Source organism: Astatotilapia calliptera, chromosome 7 (assembly GCF_900246225.1).
Source record: "Astatotilapia calliptera chromosome 7, fAstCal1.2, whole genome shotgun sequence".
Lineage (NCBI taxonomy): Eukaryota > Metazoa > Chordata > Actinopteri > Cichliformes > Cichlidae > Astatotilapia > Astatotilapia calliptera.
Window position 1 is genome coordinate 2,460,887 of NC_039308.1, and position 13,611 is coordinate 2,474,497.

The following is a 13,611-nucleotide window of genomic DNA, read 5'->3' on the forward strand; positions in this document are numbered from 1 at the left end:
TTCTTCCTGTTAAAAGGGAGTTTTTCCTTCCCGCTGTCGCCAAAGTGCTTGTTCATAGGGGGTCATATGATTGTTGGGTTTTTCTCTGTATTATTGAAGGGTCTACTTTACAATATAAAGAGCCTTGAGGCGACCGTTGTTGTGATTTGTTGCTGTATAAGTAAAATTGAACTGAACCTGATGCACTTCAGATTTGATGTGACGTGAGCTGAAGTTGTGTTTGTGGCTTCCAGCTGTTTGACTTTCATAAAACCCTCAAGCTTCCTCAGAGCCAGCCTGCACTTACACAGCTGGCACAGCAGCAGTTGTTCTTAATGTCTTGCTTAGCAGTGTCCCCTCACAGGGAGAAGGCTCCTGGTTAAAACCTGTGTGGAGTAAGCATGTCCTCCCTGTGCCTGTGTGGCTTTCTATCCAACATTAGCACTTCAATGAACACATCAGAGAGCAACTCAGGCTTCACTATCTTGCACAGTGATAGCTTTGCGCACAGACTGGAGCAAATGGGAACTGAACCACCAACCTCCCAACTGCACAGCCTCCTGAGCCACAGGAGATGTATATTGTCTGCAAGCATTCATGTGAACATGACAGCTTATATCCCTCATGTGCTGAGTATTAGCTTAATTACCAACTTGAAATAAGATCAAAAGGAAATCTGCTGATTTTCTGACTGACAGGGGCTCAAACACATCTACTAATCCTCTGACCACAGAAGTGCTGTGTATGCAATATGGTCGCTCCACGGATGGTTTGTGTAACATTAAATTAACCCAAAGGTTAAATTTCAAAACTAGTTCAGAATAAAACCATAAATCCCTTCTAGTGGAGGAAGGAGATGATGGCTAACATCCCATTAGTTAGAAGACCGGTTCCAGCATTAAGCCAAAACATCGTTCCCTATTTTATTGTTTACAATATAGCTGCTTCTTCCTTCGGCTTCACCAGAGTCCGCAGAGACTCCTGCCTGACCTCATCTGTCAGTCTGTCCATCACCACTGCAAACAAGAAGGGGCTCAGAGCCAATCACTGATGTAATCCCACCCCCACCGCCATCCCATCTATCAGCTACTCACAGCTCACCGCCGTGACACGGTCCTCATACGTCCTGCACCACCTGCCTCACATACTTCACTCCTGACTTCCTGATGCAGGACCACAGTTCCTCTCTTGGCACCCAATCATATGCCTTCTGTAGATTCACAAAGAGCTTGTCTATACTTCTCCATCAGCACTGAATCCAAACATTAGTGCTGTTTCTCAGCATGAGCTCACTCTGCAGCTCACTGATCATCACTTTTCTTCTTAACCTTGCTTCAGCAACTCGTTCTCATATCTTAATGATATTTCTCATGAGCTTTATTCTTCTGTAGTTCCTACAGCTCTGCACATCAGTACCAGCACACTTCTCCATTCCTCAGCCATCCTTTCACTCTCCAAGACTGTGTTAAACAGACTGGTTAAAAAGTCCGCTGCCGTCTCTCTTAAACATCTCTGTACCTGCACAGGTATGCAGTCTGAGCCTGCCACTTTTCCAGTTTTCATCCCTTTCATAACAGCTCTCTCTTCCTCCTCACTGATACTCTGCACTTGTTTATATTATGGCTAAATATGTCCAAATTGAAATGTCCATCAAATATTTTAGTGTTGGACTTCACTACAAGTCTTTTTTTCTCTTTTTTTGTTTTTACATCCTTTTATGCTGCGGTATGTTCCAAAGACACAACTTTAACTCTAAGAGAAACTGTATCAGTTTCCAGTTTTTGTTGTGTTTGTTCAGTTTTCACATCGGTTAATAGAACGAGCGGATGCTTCAGTTCATCCAAAGCAACAATAAGACAGACAAAGTTTTTGACACGGTTTAGACTCTATCAGCATTTAAAGAATGAATTCACATTAATGTCATTTACACCAGGGGTAGGTGAAATGCATCCTTCTGTTATATGAGTTACTGATGATTAAAAAAATGTGAATCTGTCAGGGTGCCAGGAGCAGCAGCATTGTTCTGTAGCAGTAGAGCCACAGCAGGGTACACAGGGTCAAATGCAAGCAGTGTTTTTAATGGAGGTGTTAAATAAAAGTACAACATAGCTGTTTAACTCTTCAACAACTTTAATAACTAAAGTGACTTATCCTTGTAACAGGAGCTGCACAATATTGTCCCATAATAAAGGTGAAAAATCATTTCTACCTGGGATGTACAGTGGGGCAAAAAAGTATTTAGTCAGCCACCGATTGTGCAAGTTCCCCCACCTAAAATGATGACAGAGGTCAGTAATTTGCACCAGAGGTACACTTCAACTGTGAGAGACAGAATGTGAAAAAAAAATCCATGAATCCACATGGTAGGATTTGTAAAGAATTTATTCGTAAATCAGGGTGGAAAATAAGTATTTGGTCAATAACAAAAATACAACTCAATACTTTGTAACATAACCTTTGTTGGCAATAACAGAGGTCAAACGTTTACTATAGGTCTTTACCAGGTTTGCACACACAGTAGCTGGTATTTTGGCCCATTCCTCCATGCAGATCTTCTCGAGAGCAGTGATGTTTTGGGGCTGTCGCCGAGCAACACAGACTTTCAACTCCCGCCACAGATTTTCTATGGGGTTGAGGTCTGGAGACTGGCTAGGCCACTCCAGGACTTTCAAATGCTTCTTATGGAGCCACTCCTTTGTTGCCCGGGCGGTGTGTTTTGGATCATTGTCATGTTGGAAGACCCAGCCTCGTTTCATCTTCAAAGTTCTCACTGATGGAAGGAGGTTTTGGCTCAAAATCTCACGATACATGGCCCCATTCATTCTGTCCTTAACACGGATCAGTCGTCCTGTCCCCTTGGCAGAAAAACAGCCCCATAGCATGATGTTTCCACCCCCATGCTTCACAGTAGGTATGGTGTTCTTGGGATGCAACTCAGTATTCTTCTTCCTCCAAACACGACGAGTTGAGTTTATACCAAAACGTTCTACTTTGGTTTCATCTGACCACATGACATTCTCCCAATCCTCTGCTGTATCATCCATGTGCTCTCTGGCAAACTTCAGACGGGCCTGGACATGCACTGGCTTCAGCAGCGGAACACGTCTGGCACTGCGGGATTTGATTCCCTGCCGTTGTAGTGTGTTACTGATGGTGACCTTTGTTACTTTGGTCCCAGCTCTCTGCAGGTCATTCACCAGGTCCCCCCGTGTGGTTCTGGGATCTTTGCTCACCGTTCTCATGATCATTTTGACCCCACGGGATGAGATCTTGCGTGGAGCCCCAGATCGAGGGAGATTATCAGTGGTCTTGTATGTCTTCCATTTGCTGATGATTGCTCCCACAGTTGATTTTTTCACACCAAGCTGCTTGCCTATTGTAGATTCACTCTTCCCAGTCTGGTGCAGGTCTACAATACTTTTCCTGGTGTCCTTCGAAAGCTCTTTGGTCTTGGCCATGGCGGAGTTTGGAGTCTGACTGTTTGAGGCTGTGGACAGGTGTCTTTTATACAGATGATGAGTTCAAACAGGTGCCATTCATACAGGTAACGAGTGGGGGACAGAAAAGCTTCTTACAGAAGACGTTACAGGTCTGTGAGAGCCAGAGATTTTCCTTGTTTGAGGTGACCAAATACTTATTTTCCACCCTGATTTACGAATAAATTCTTTACAAATCCTACCATGTGGATTCATGGATTTTTTTTTCACATTCTGTCTCTCACAGTTGAAGTGTACCTCTGGTGCAAATTACTGACCTCTGTCATCATTTTAAGTGGGGGGACTTGCACAATCGGTGGCTGACTAAATACTTTTTTGCCCCACTGTATCTCACTCTCTTTCTATCACATGGAGTGCAGCTGGCACATTTTGCAGCAGAGTCATTTGTTTAATTTTGGGTCGCACATCAACAGCTGCTCGTATCACCTCTAGCGTGTCTATAGTTGTACTCGACAGTGTTTTTCCCTCAAGTTTGTTGTTTCCACCTTTAGCAGTTTAATTTTCCTGATGAAACTTGACACAAAATTTCTGTCATGCAGAAATTTTTTACAGGATGTTATCGTGGGTGGTAAAAAACAACAAAAAGCTGTAGCAATATGTAGTTATTTATTTTTTTATTTGTTTGTTTTTATGTGTATTTTATTTTTAAAGTGTAAATTTGCTAAAAGGATTAATAGAGTGACAGGATATATTAGCTAATATGTAGCTGTTGTGTTTCCGAAAACTAAAAAACCAAAACCAAAAATAAGAGTGAGGACTGATGAGGGGTCGGTTAGCTTAGCTTGTAATAGACTGATGGAAACCTTAAGAGCAATATGCAAGTTTTCTAATGAAACTTCAACCTCATCTTAGGCTGAGGCTAATTTTAGCCACGTGAAGCTGCAGATTTCATCTTTGGTCCCAAGTGGCAGCAAAATTTCAGCTCAACCAACTTGTTGGAATGTTTAATGGTTCAAACACAGAGTGAAATGAAAAGAGCCAGCCAAATGAAGAGCTAGTTAAAGTCACTCCAGTTTGATGAAGAGCTTATCTTCACATTATAGGACAGAGATCCAGAGTTGAATAACTGCAGCATGCACTGGCACCTTTAGTTGAGCTACAGCCTCGACTGGTCCACGTTTTATGTCCCACGTATATTCTGCCTCGGATGGTGCACGAAATCAGGACACGTGTAGGCATTAGCTGCATCACTGGTGCATGAACACAAAGTCAGACTTATTGCAGCAGTCACAGGCAAAGCCTGGATGTGGCTTGTCTATTAGACTTCCAGTGTTAATAATTGCATCACGTACAATGAAACATATTTCACTGCTGCCAAATCTATAATTACCATTATGAGAAATCTGTCCGTGCATCCAACGCCTGCAGATTTTATGGGTCTGCCACTGCTCCTCTGTTCTTCAATAATACAATATATCAGAGTTTAGTTATGGTTGCTGCACGGGGTTGAATGCTGATTAGTGGAGCAAGCAAGGGAATGAATACGTTTAACATTTACCTCAAATTATTCCCTCCTAATGCGTTACAAACGTTCAACTTAGCAATTCTTTGGGAAGTAGCTCATGATTTAATGTTTTTGCTTTGGAATGAGTTACAGCTGCGTGGAGGTAATTTATAATGAAGGCAAGTGATGAAAGATAACTGAGTAAAAGTGCAAGATCATTAATGCTGCTTATTGATCATGCAGGGTGTAATTATGACAAATGAGGGTCAACTGAGGCCAGATGAAGGCAAAAGTGGAAATGCAGGCAAGTGTTGCCACCAGAATACTAAATTAGACTTGAGAGGCTGTGTTCATATCACTTCAGGGGGCTTATCAAAGATCACTGAGCCATGCAAACCTCCATTAATGGCACAATGACAATACTTTGAATCTTTTTGAAAGCTTTATATGAATTCCATTATAAATACAGTGCTGGGAAAAAGTCTTCAGCCATCCTTCTTTGTGTTTTGCTTGGAAAACTGGGAAATAGGTGCAATAATGCATTGAAACATATGAACATACATGGAAATACAGTATAAAAGGCATAAATGGAGTAAAATTATACCAGAGGGCCAGCTCCTGATTGATAGAGCAGTCCACCAGAACTCTACGATCGGGCAGACACGAGAACTGTCTGGATTGACCACAGGAAAGCCTGTAAGTCAATGCTCCACACATGGTTACTGGAGTGCTTTTCACTGCACTGATGACATTTGTCTAGAAGTGACTGGAGGCCAACTTTTAACACACGAGTGCAGACTACACAAAGATGATGACTGTTCCTGCTGCTGCTCTGCATATCGCTCAGCTCAACACTAAAAGTAGATGTGAATATAGATTATGGAGTGGAGTGACCATCAGTCACCTCCGGTGCATGGATGACATCAAGCTGTATGCCACGAATGAGTGAGACATCGACTCGCTGATCGTTTACCATCTGCAAATACGTCAGGAAGATTGCCCCCTGAGATGAGCTACTCCAAGAATCCCCCAGGCAGCTGAAGACAGATGGTGATGAGGGACAGGACAATGATCATGGACAACTAAGTATCCGTATGAGATGTACCATCGACAGACAGAGGAAATGACTGGCATCCAGAAATCCTACCAGTGTCTAGAAAAGGCTGGCTTAAAGGACAGATCATGGCAGCACCACAACAGGACCGAATACGCAGGTCCATAGAGGCAGGAGTCTACCACAGCTGACAGGATCTAAGTTGCAGACTATGCACAGTGTTATGGTTCGTTCGTCTGTTTGGGATGCTCGAACTTCCCCGGCAACCAACCGAGCAAAAAGCCTAGCCACGCGTCCGCGATTAGGAGTCGCCGCCACGGCGCTGAGCAGCTGCGCTCTTAAGGGACCGCGTCCCCCGTCCTAACACCCTTTAATTGTTTTAAAAGCCTCACTGTGGGCACTTTGCCCCCCCAGTTTAATTATCTGAAGCCCAAAACCGCGTTTTTGCTACCCAATTAAAACCAAATTATCCCTACACTACCAGGTGATCGGCTGGCATCCAACCACCCCACATCAGTTTTCACACACTGTCACACCTTGACTTAAACACATAACTTCTTAACTCAAAATTCACCCCCAAAATAAAACAGCAATGAATTTAGTCAGACTACTATGCCCTATTTTAAAACTAATTACTCAAGATCACTATGGACCAACGCCAGAAGCCTATACTGAGTGAATATTATTTAATTCAATTTAGTTTTAACTTCCAATATAGCGCCTTTGGATAAACATCAACAGGTGGCACTACTCACCTTTCTTATTCCGCCTGGCGTCACTCAGATAAGCTGCTGGCCTTCGCCCCTTTGTCACCTCAACGACGAGCTGCGGGTCCCACTCCTCCCCAACCGGGTTTTCGGCACCAGGAATTGTTATGGTTCGTTCGATTTAGGGAAGAGAAGAAAGCAAGCCCAGGCCGAAGTAGGTGTCAAAAAATAGTGATCTTTATTACACACTTTGCGCAGTCAGTGTGGGAAAGACAATTTGCAATACAATCCTTCGTCAACTGGACTGTCCCGTCTCCTTATATTGCCATTATGACATCACAGTTGGATCTTTACTGGAAATGATCACAAATGATAACAATTCCCCGCCTATCAAAGAGTTTTCCCTTATATAGACATCAACTGCCACTCTTAAGAGAAAAACAAGTGTGTATTACATTGTGCATTTTGTGAAAGTGTATCTATCAGAGAAACTGTCCTCAGACGACCCCCCTATTATTACTAAGTGTGTAGGTGAACGTGCGTGTGTTACATAAGTGCGTGCATGTGGTTACAGGCCGGCGTACGTGCAGAACTAAACGCAGGCGGGCCTGGGCCCAACAGGACTGGTGGGTCTGAACGGTGTGACTGCACTAAAGTGCAACAACTTAAGCAGATAACAAGAATGATACAGAACCTCAATAAACAGTCAGTGTGCATTAATATTTGCTCAGAGTAACACAGATGTAATTAAAAGATTATTCTGTCAAGAGATTCAACAATGGTAAATGATTAATCAATGATAACTGATTATAAGAATACAAAATAAAATATCTCCTGATCACAACAGGTCCCCCATTTAGAATAAATGAAGAATATAAGCTGCAATCTGAGACTGTGTAAGCTGAGGGGGACAACACAGTGTGGAGAAACGACAACATATGGACTAGAAATCTGAAAGTCTTGATAGCAGCCGACCAAAGGTGGTTGAGAACAACACAGCTAAGGTCTTGTGGAACTGTGATTTCTAAAAAGGACAAGCAGCTGCTGGCTAATCAGCAAGACGTGGTGGCTGACAAGGAACAGAAGACTGCAGTTCTGATAGATGTGACAGGAACAGCAGGAAGAAGGGGAACGAAAAAATCAAGAACTACCAGAGGCTGAAGAAACAACTCGAGGAGATCTGGACGAGTCCAAAGTGGTCTTGGTGGTAACAGGAGCTTTCCGATCTATAACCATGAAACCAGGAGAGTGGCTTGAACAGATTCCAGACGCAACTTTTGATGCTCTCGCCGATCCACGGCATGGCTCGCATTTGTGTCCTCAATCCAGCATCATACATAGTGGTTGGTATGTAATGCACTCTGCAGAAGTACGACAGTGATCTCCTAAACATACTGGCCTTGCACATCTAATATATTAAAAAAAATGTTTTTGACATAAGAAGTGTTTTTGTTAATCGGACTTTAAGAAGATTAAGATTAATCTTCATTAATCTTATATTATTCAAATATAATGTTAGCAAACCACAAATCAGCCACAGATGATCTGATTTCACTGCCAGCTTACATCAGCTGATACGCTACACGTCCAACTGGCAAAGCTCATGGAAAGTTGCTGCACTTGTTCAAGCTGCTTCGCAACCCCCCTCCAATGAAAGCGTCCTGACTGAAACATAATTTTCCTTACAATGAGCGTTCAAAGGAGCTTGGAAAGAAAAGAGACTGGATGAGCATCAGACTCGTGGGAATTGATGGGATGAGTTGATTTAGTAAGTATATAATTAAATTAGTCAACAGTAATTTAGGTATCAGGTTAAACTGTCTATATAATTATCATCCAACATTTATAAGCCACATTATTCTAAATATTACAGCTTTTTCTGCTGTTCAGTCAAAACCTTTTTTCTTTCTCTTTGTGATATTGTATAGTCTTGAATATAAACACATGTTGATTGATTTTCTGTTGGGCGATCATCAATCCATCATTCATTTTGATCTCAAAATTCTCAGTTCAATCACATAATTGATTTTTTTTTAACAGCGTAAAGTAAATCAGGGCTCTTCCTCTTCACTTGGCTATATTTTATATGAAAACAGGTTGCATGGTGTGGGCCGGGCTAATTGGGCTTGGTGGGCTTGATTTAATGATTTCATTTTTTTTCTTTTTTTTGAGTGCTTAGAAGTCATCGCATATGTACATATAGCACAGTAAGGTGCTTTTCAGATCCTCCCAACTCCTGTTGTAAATGAGCCCATCTTTCTTCCTGGTCAGCAGCAAACTGTGGCTCATTAAAAGGAAACAGAGAGACTAGAGAATCCAGGCTGATGGTAATAATGAATAGAAAAAGAAAAGCAGCAGCCGTAGCCTCCAGGCAGGATTACAACACAGAAAAATCACAACCAGGAAATGAAGACGTCTGCTGTTCCACTGCGGGCAGATGGCATATACGTGTGCCGTAAATATTCTGTGCATGTTTCTGTCTGTGTGAATCAAGGTCTGTGTGAAGTCACTCAGGAAGAAAAAGGGAGGCAAGAAAAAATGAAAATGGCTCCAGGGCTGGAAAAGTGAACATAATGTGAAAGAGCCTTAACTCACTTACCAATCACAGTGAACGCACGATGGATAGCCCTCGACCTAGAAACACAGTCAGACCAAGAATCATAAAATACAACGAATTTATTTTTCAGTAAGATCCAGAATGACTGACTGAGTCCATAAACAGCAGAAACGTCATTAAAGAGACCCAGACGAAAAATGATATTCTTATAGGCTACAGGACCAGAAGGTTTTTTGAGGTCCAACTCTGATGTTGAATAGTCAGGCCTGGCTAGCCGTCAGTTCTTCTAAAGAAAAATGTTGGATTGTTCCTTCTGTACAAAACTGAGGTAACTATTTCCCTTTGGCACAGAGGCCTTTTGTTTCTTCAGATTATTGCCACAGAGTTACAAGCATGCGATTGTCTAAAAATCACCTCATTCAAAGATGGTAGGCTTGCAAGATGCACATCAAGGGTGCTGCTATACTCGCTACTGGACTACATTTGAGGTGCGTTTGGATCAGCAGCCATTGTCAACTCCAGAAACTCAGCCACACCACCAGGATCGACTGTCTCGGTCACAGCTGCTGTAAATATTTCAGATAGGAGAGGCTCCACTCTCCGACCATAAACTACACCTGTGACGAAATATCATCATTTCTTTTTTTCTCATCTTTTTCCTTGAGAAATACTCAAGTCTCAATTTTATAACTTTAGGCGCAAATGAAATGCTTGGACTGAGCTCCAACATCATCACCATCCTGCTGTTTTGCATACTAACAACTGCTGCTCATCAGTTTAACTCAGCCGGTGTCTTCCTGCACTGCCTTTCCTAGCATGTGGAATTATGTCAATACAGCATGTGTGAGCTTTTGTGGAGTATTGTCGATTAGGTCAGTCACACAACAGATGTCAGAGATCCTACTTCTGCTAACAATATGCTTAAATCTGTGTGTGTCTCTCTCCAGTGGAGCTAAAGGAGCATCTGCAGAACTTTGTGGATGAGACCAATGCTCAGCACGGCCCGGGGTTCATCAAGGTGGTCCGCCATGATAAGCAGGAAGGACTGATCAGGTCCAGAGTGAGCGGCTGGAGGGCAGCTTCTGCCCCTGTTGTCGCTTTGTTCGACGCACACGTGGAGTTCAACACTGGATGGTGAGCAGCTTTTTTCACTTAAAGCAAGCTCCGTGCAGCTGCTGGCTCACGCTGGCAGCGAGTGTAGTTTTAAGGACATTTGCAGCCAAAGACATTGTGAGGTCCACAAGAGAACCAGATTGTCTCAGCATATAGCACAGGGCCGATGCTAATGGCATATAAATAGCAATAACAACTTTTCAGAATCTCCTCTAAAGAAAGGGATCATGCAGGTGCATTTGCAACACCAGATTTGCACCAATTCAAGCTGAAAATAGTTCCCAACAAATGGACAGTTTACTCCTGCTTTCAAAACTCCACAATGGCTACAAGCTGAAGAAAACAATACGAGTATATAACCATAAGGCATATGGATTTGAAAAATAACGCCACTGAGAAAGGTGGAGACTGCACTCCCTTGATTTGTAGCTTTACTGCAGAAATCAACATGTTCACAGGTTTTATGTCTCCACAGCTAATTTAACCCTTCATAACAGTGTAAACTGGTGTAAACCATAAGTGTATTACAAGCCCAGCCACCCAGCATCATGAACCCTGTTCATTTCAGGTGTTGTCAGGATGGTGTACAAAAGGGTGGCACCTGAAGCTGGAGAAAGAACCCGACACCACCACTGCAGGCCCCGCTAACACCTATAAAGCCTCAAGTCATAATGAGACTCAAATGACTTCTCTTAAAATGTTAATAGGTCCACTCATCGCTTTAATCACACTCTCAGTCCTGATATATGGTGCATGGAGAAACTGAACACTTAATAGATCCTCCTTTTCTTAACAACGTTTAAATTTAGAACACCGGACCACACAACACTGGGGACATCAATCTAAAAGTACTGTAGCAAAATTTAAATAATTATTGCCTTCAGTAACATATGACCAGCTACTCGTACTCCATGCTTTGCTTCCACAGTGAAGTGTGTTAGTTAGTGGTGCTGCAGGCTTAAAGCAATCAATCAGACAGGTTTGTCTCTCTGATAGAATTCACAAAGGTAACACGTGAACTGGAAACGGCGTTTTACGTAGTTTCTTACTGTATCAAAGAAGCCCACTGTGAAGCCGAGACATCTTATAATGCGTCACCGACGGAGGAAAACAGGATTAACCTCTGAGCCCTGGATTTCTCCATGAATTTCTTTAAAATTTAATGTGAAACATTAGAGAAAAAGAAATCATAGCTTCCCCACACATGTCACAGATATGTCACTGCTCGATTCTCTCCACCTTCATCCAACATGTCCATTAGACCCTCTCCCTACAAGTCTCAGCATTAAATAATGCTTTGATTTTAAATATCATCAACTTATCACTGTTAAGATTATTCAGACCACGGGCCTGTACCTGTGAGGAACCCCTTAACACACAGATGAAGCAAATATCCCAGACTGCCTTCTTTCATGTCGGATCATTAGTTAGAGTTGTCTCTGTAATATCGTAGAGTCTTTACTTTGCAATGTAAAGCACCTTGAGGCAACTCTTACTGTGAATTGGTGCTATATAAAAACAATTAAACTGCACTGATTGCACCAGTGTAAACTAAAGAGAATATTATAGGTAATTCCCAGAAAGAAGGCATATTTTTCCTTCTTTTATTGCAGCAGCGGTTGAAGAATTTCAGCACACAATGGAAGAAATAATCTATTTATAAGCTGATTCATGACGGGATCGCTGCATTCCTCCGTCACTCTGACTGCTATAACAAACTTGTGGTGCTGTAACCCATTTTCTCACATATTCATCAGTCAGACAGGTGCAAACCTTCAGTTCCAGAGAGCCACAGAGGCTCTGACATATTTATTTGAATTTTAGGCCACAAAGTTAATCGTGTGAAAGGCTGGCAGTGAGGTGATTTAATTCCAAAGACCCGGGTGGATAAAAGAGATGAAGTGGTTGAGGTATTCTGCTAAATAAAGGGGTGCTTAATTAAACCTGCAGCGCTCTGGTTACGCACTTTGTCTTTGCTCCGATCAACAAAGAAACACATCTGCAGTGACTACATCACAGAATCACTTAATCCAAGTAGAAATAAGAATCTGCTCAGTGAAACCTGAACTAAATTCTGCTGCGTGAATGTTAACGATAATATCTTTGCTGTGAATATCGACACAACAACGCGCCAGAAAACAAAATAAATAAAGTTAGATTTTTAGCATTTCATACTTTCTTCTTGTAGGCTTTAATAAAAGGTCATTGTGAAAGGAATAAACCTCATGCAGGCTGACATTAAACCAAGACACCTTAAAAGGAATTATAGCAACAACCACAAAGTAAAGGCGTCTGAGGTAGTGGCTCGTCTGCGTGCTCATTCTTGGAAACGTGTTTTTTCTGACAGTGTCGAAGGAAACAAATATTTGCCACAATCATCTTCGTGATGAAAAGGAGAGATCGGTATTTGCATTGTGAAATCTGATTGGTCACATCCCTTCAAAGGAACTCTGAGTCTGAATGCATGTGCAGCTTTTTACGCCTCAGTCTGAAGGCTGACGGGGGGGTTGTTGTCACGGAGAGTGGGCGGGCATCTGTGAACACGATAACGCGAGAAAAAAGGCAACCTAGGATTGTCGAAATGGTACCGCACAGACGTTTTGCACCTTACTGTCAAGTTCAGACGTCACGTTTACTGAATGCAGGTTAATCACATGAATACTATCGTGACAGGACATGTTGTGAGATTGTAAAGGTTGTCCTGCAGATTAACTTTAACTTCAGCAATTAGGATCTGATGCTTTTTAGAAAACAAACAGTTGTCTTACTTTGTGTCAGTTTAGAAACATAAAATCCTTTAACTTGTGAGCAGCGTTTGTTGTTTACACTGAAACACCATCTGACCGGCGACATCGAGTGCTGAGACATCTCTGTTCAGTCGTTTCAGTTTGAACCCGAGCGTAACAACATTACAGACATTACTCAAACTGTACATCAAAGAGAAGATCATCACATGAGAGAGTGATGTGTGTGTGTGTGTGTGTGTGTGTGTGTGTGTGTGTGTGTGTGTGTGTGTGTGTGTGTGTGTGTGTGTGTGTGTGTGTGTGTGTGTGTGTGTGTGTGTGTGTGTGTGTGGAGGAGGGGTCTAATTGGCTTATAGACTGCTGAGCTGAGTGACCCGACACTCCTCTGTGATCAGGAAGCTCAGGATGTGACAACTGCTTGGCTTTCAGGGCTACATTACTCGTAATATTCCTTCTTTCATGTTTCTTAAAGTGATTAAACTCGCTATCTAAGGACATTAAGACTTCTTGAGGGTC

The 13,611-nt window shown here is 42.3% G+C and overlaps 1 protein-coding gene across 2 annotated transcripts in view; it reads left to right on the forward strand.

Annotated features, from left to right (window-relative positions):
• LOC113025072 (polypeptide N-acetylgalactosaminyltransferase 18-like) overlaps positions 1-13,611 on the forward strand; it is a 177,514-nt gene that overhangs the window by 98,240 nt on the left and 65,663 nt on the right. For both annotated transcript variants that reach the window (XM_026172460.1, XM_026172462.1), the window contains exon 4: positions 10,186-10,372. In XM_026172460.1, the coding sequence (XP_026028245.1) occupies positions 10,186-10,372 (187 nt within the window). The remainder of the gene's footprint in view (positions 1-10,185; positions 10,373-13,611) is intronic.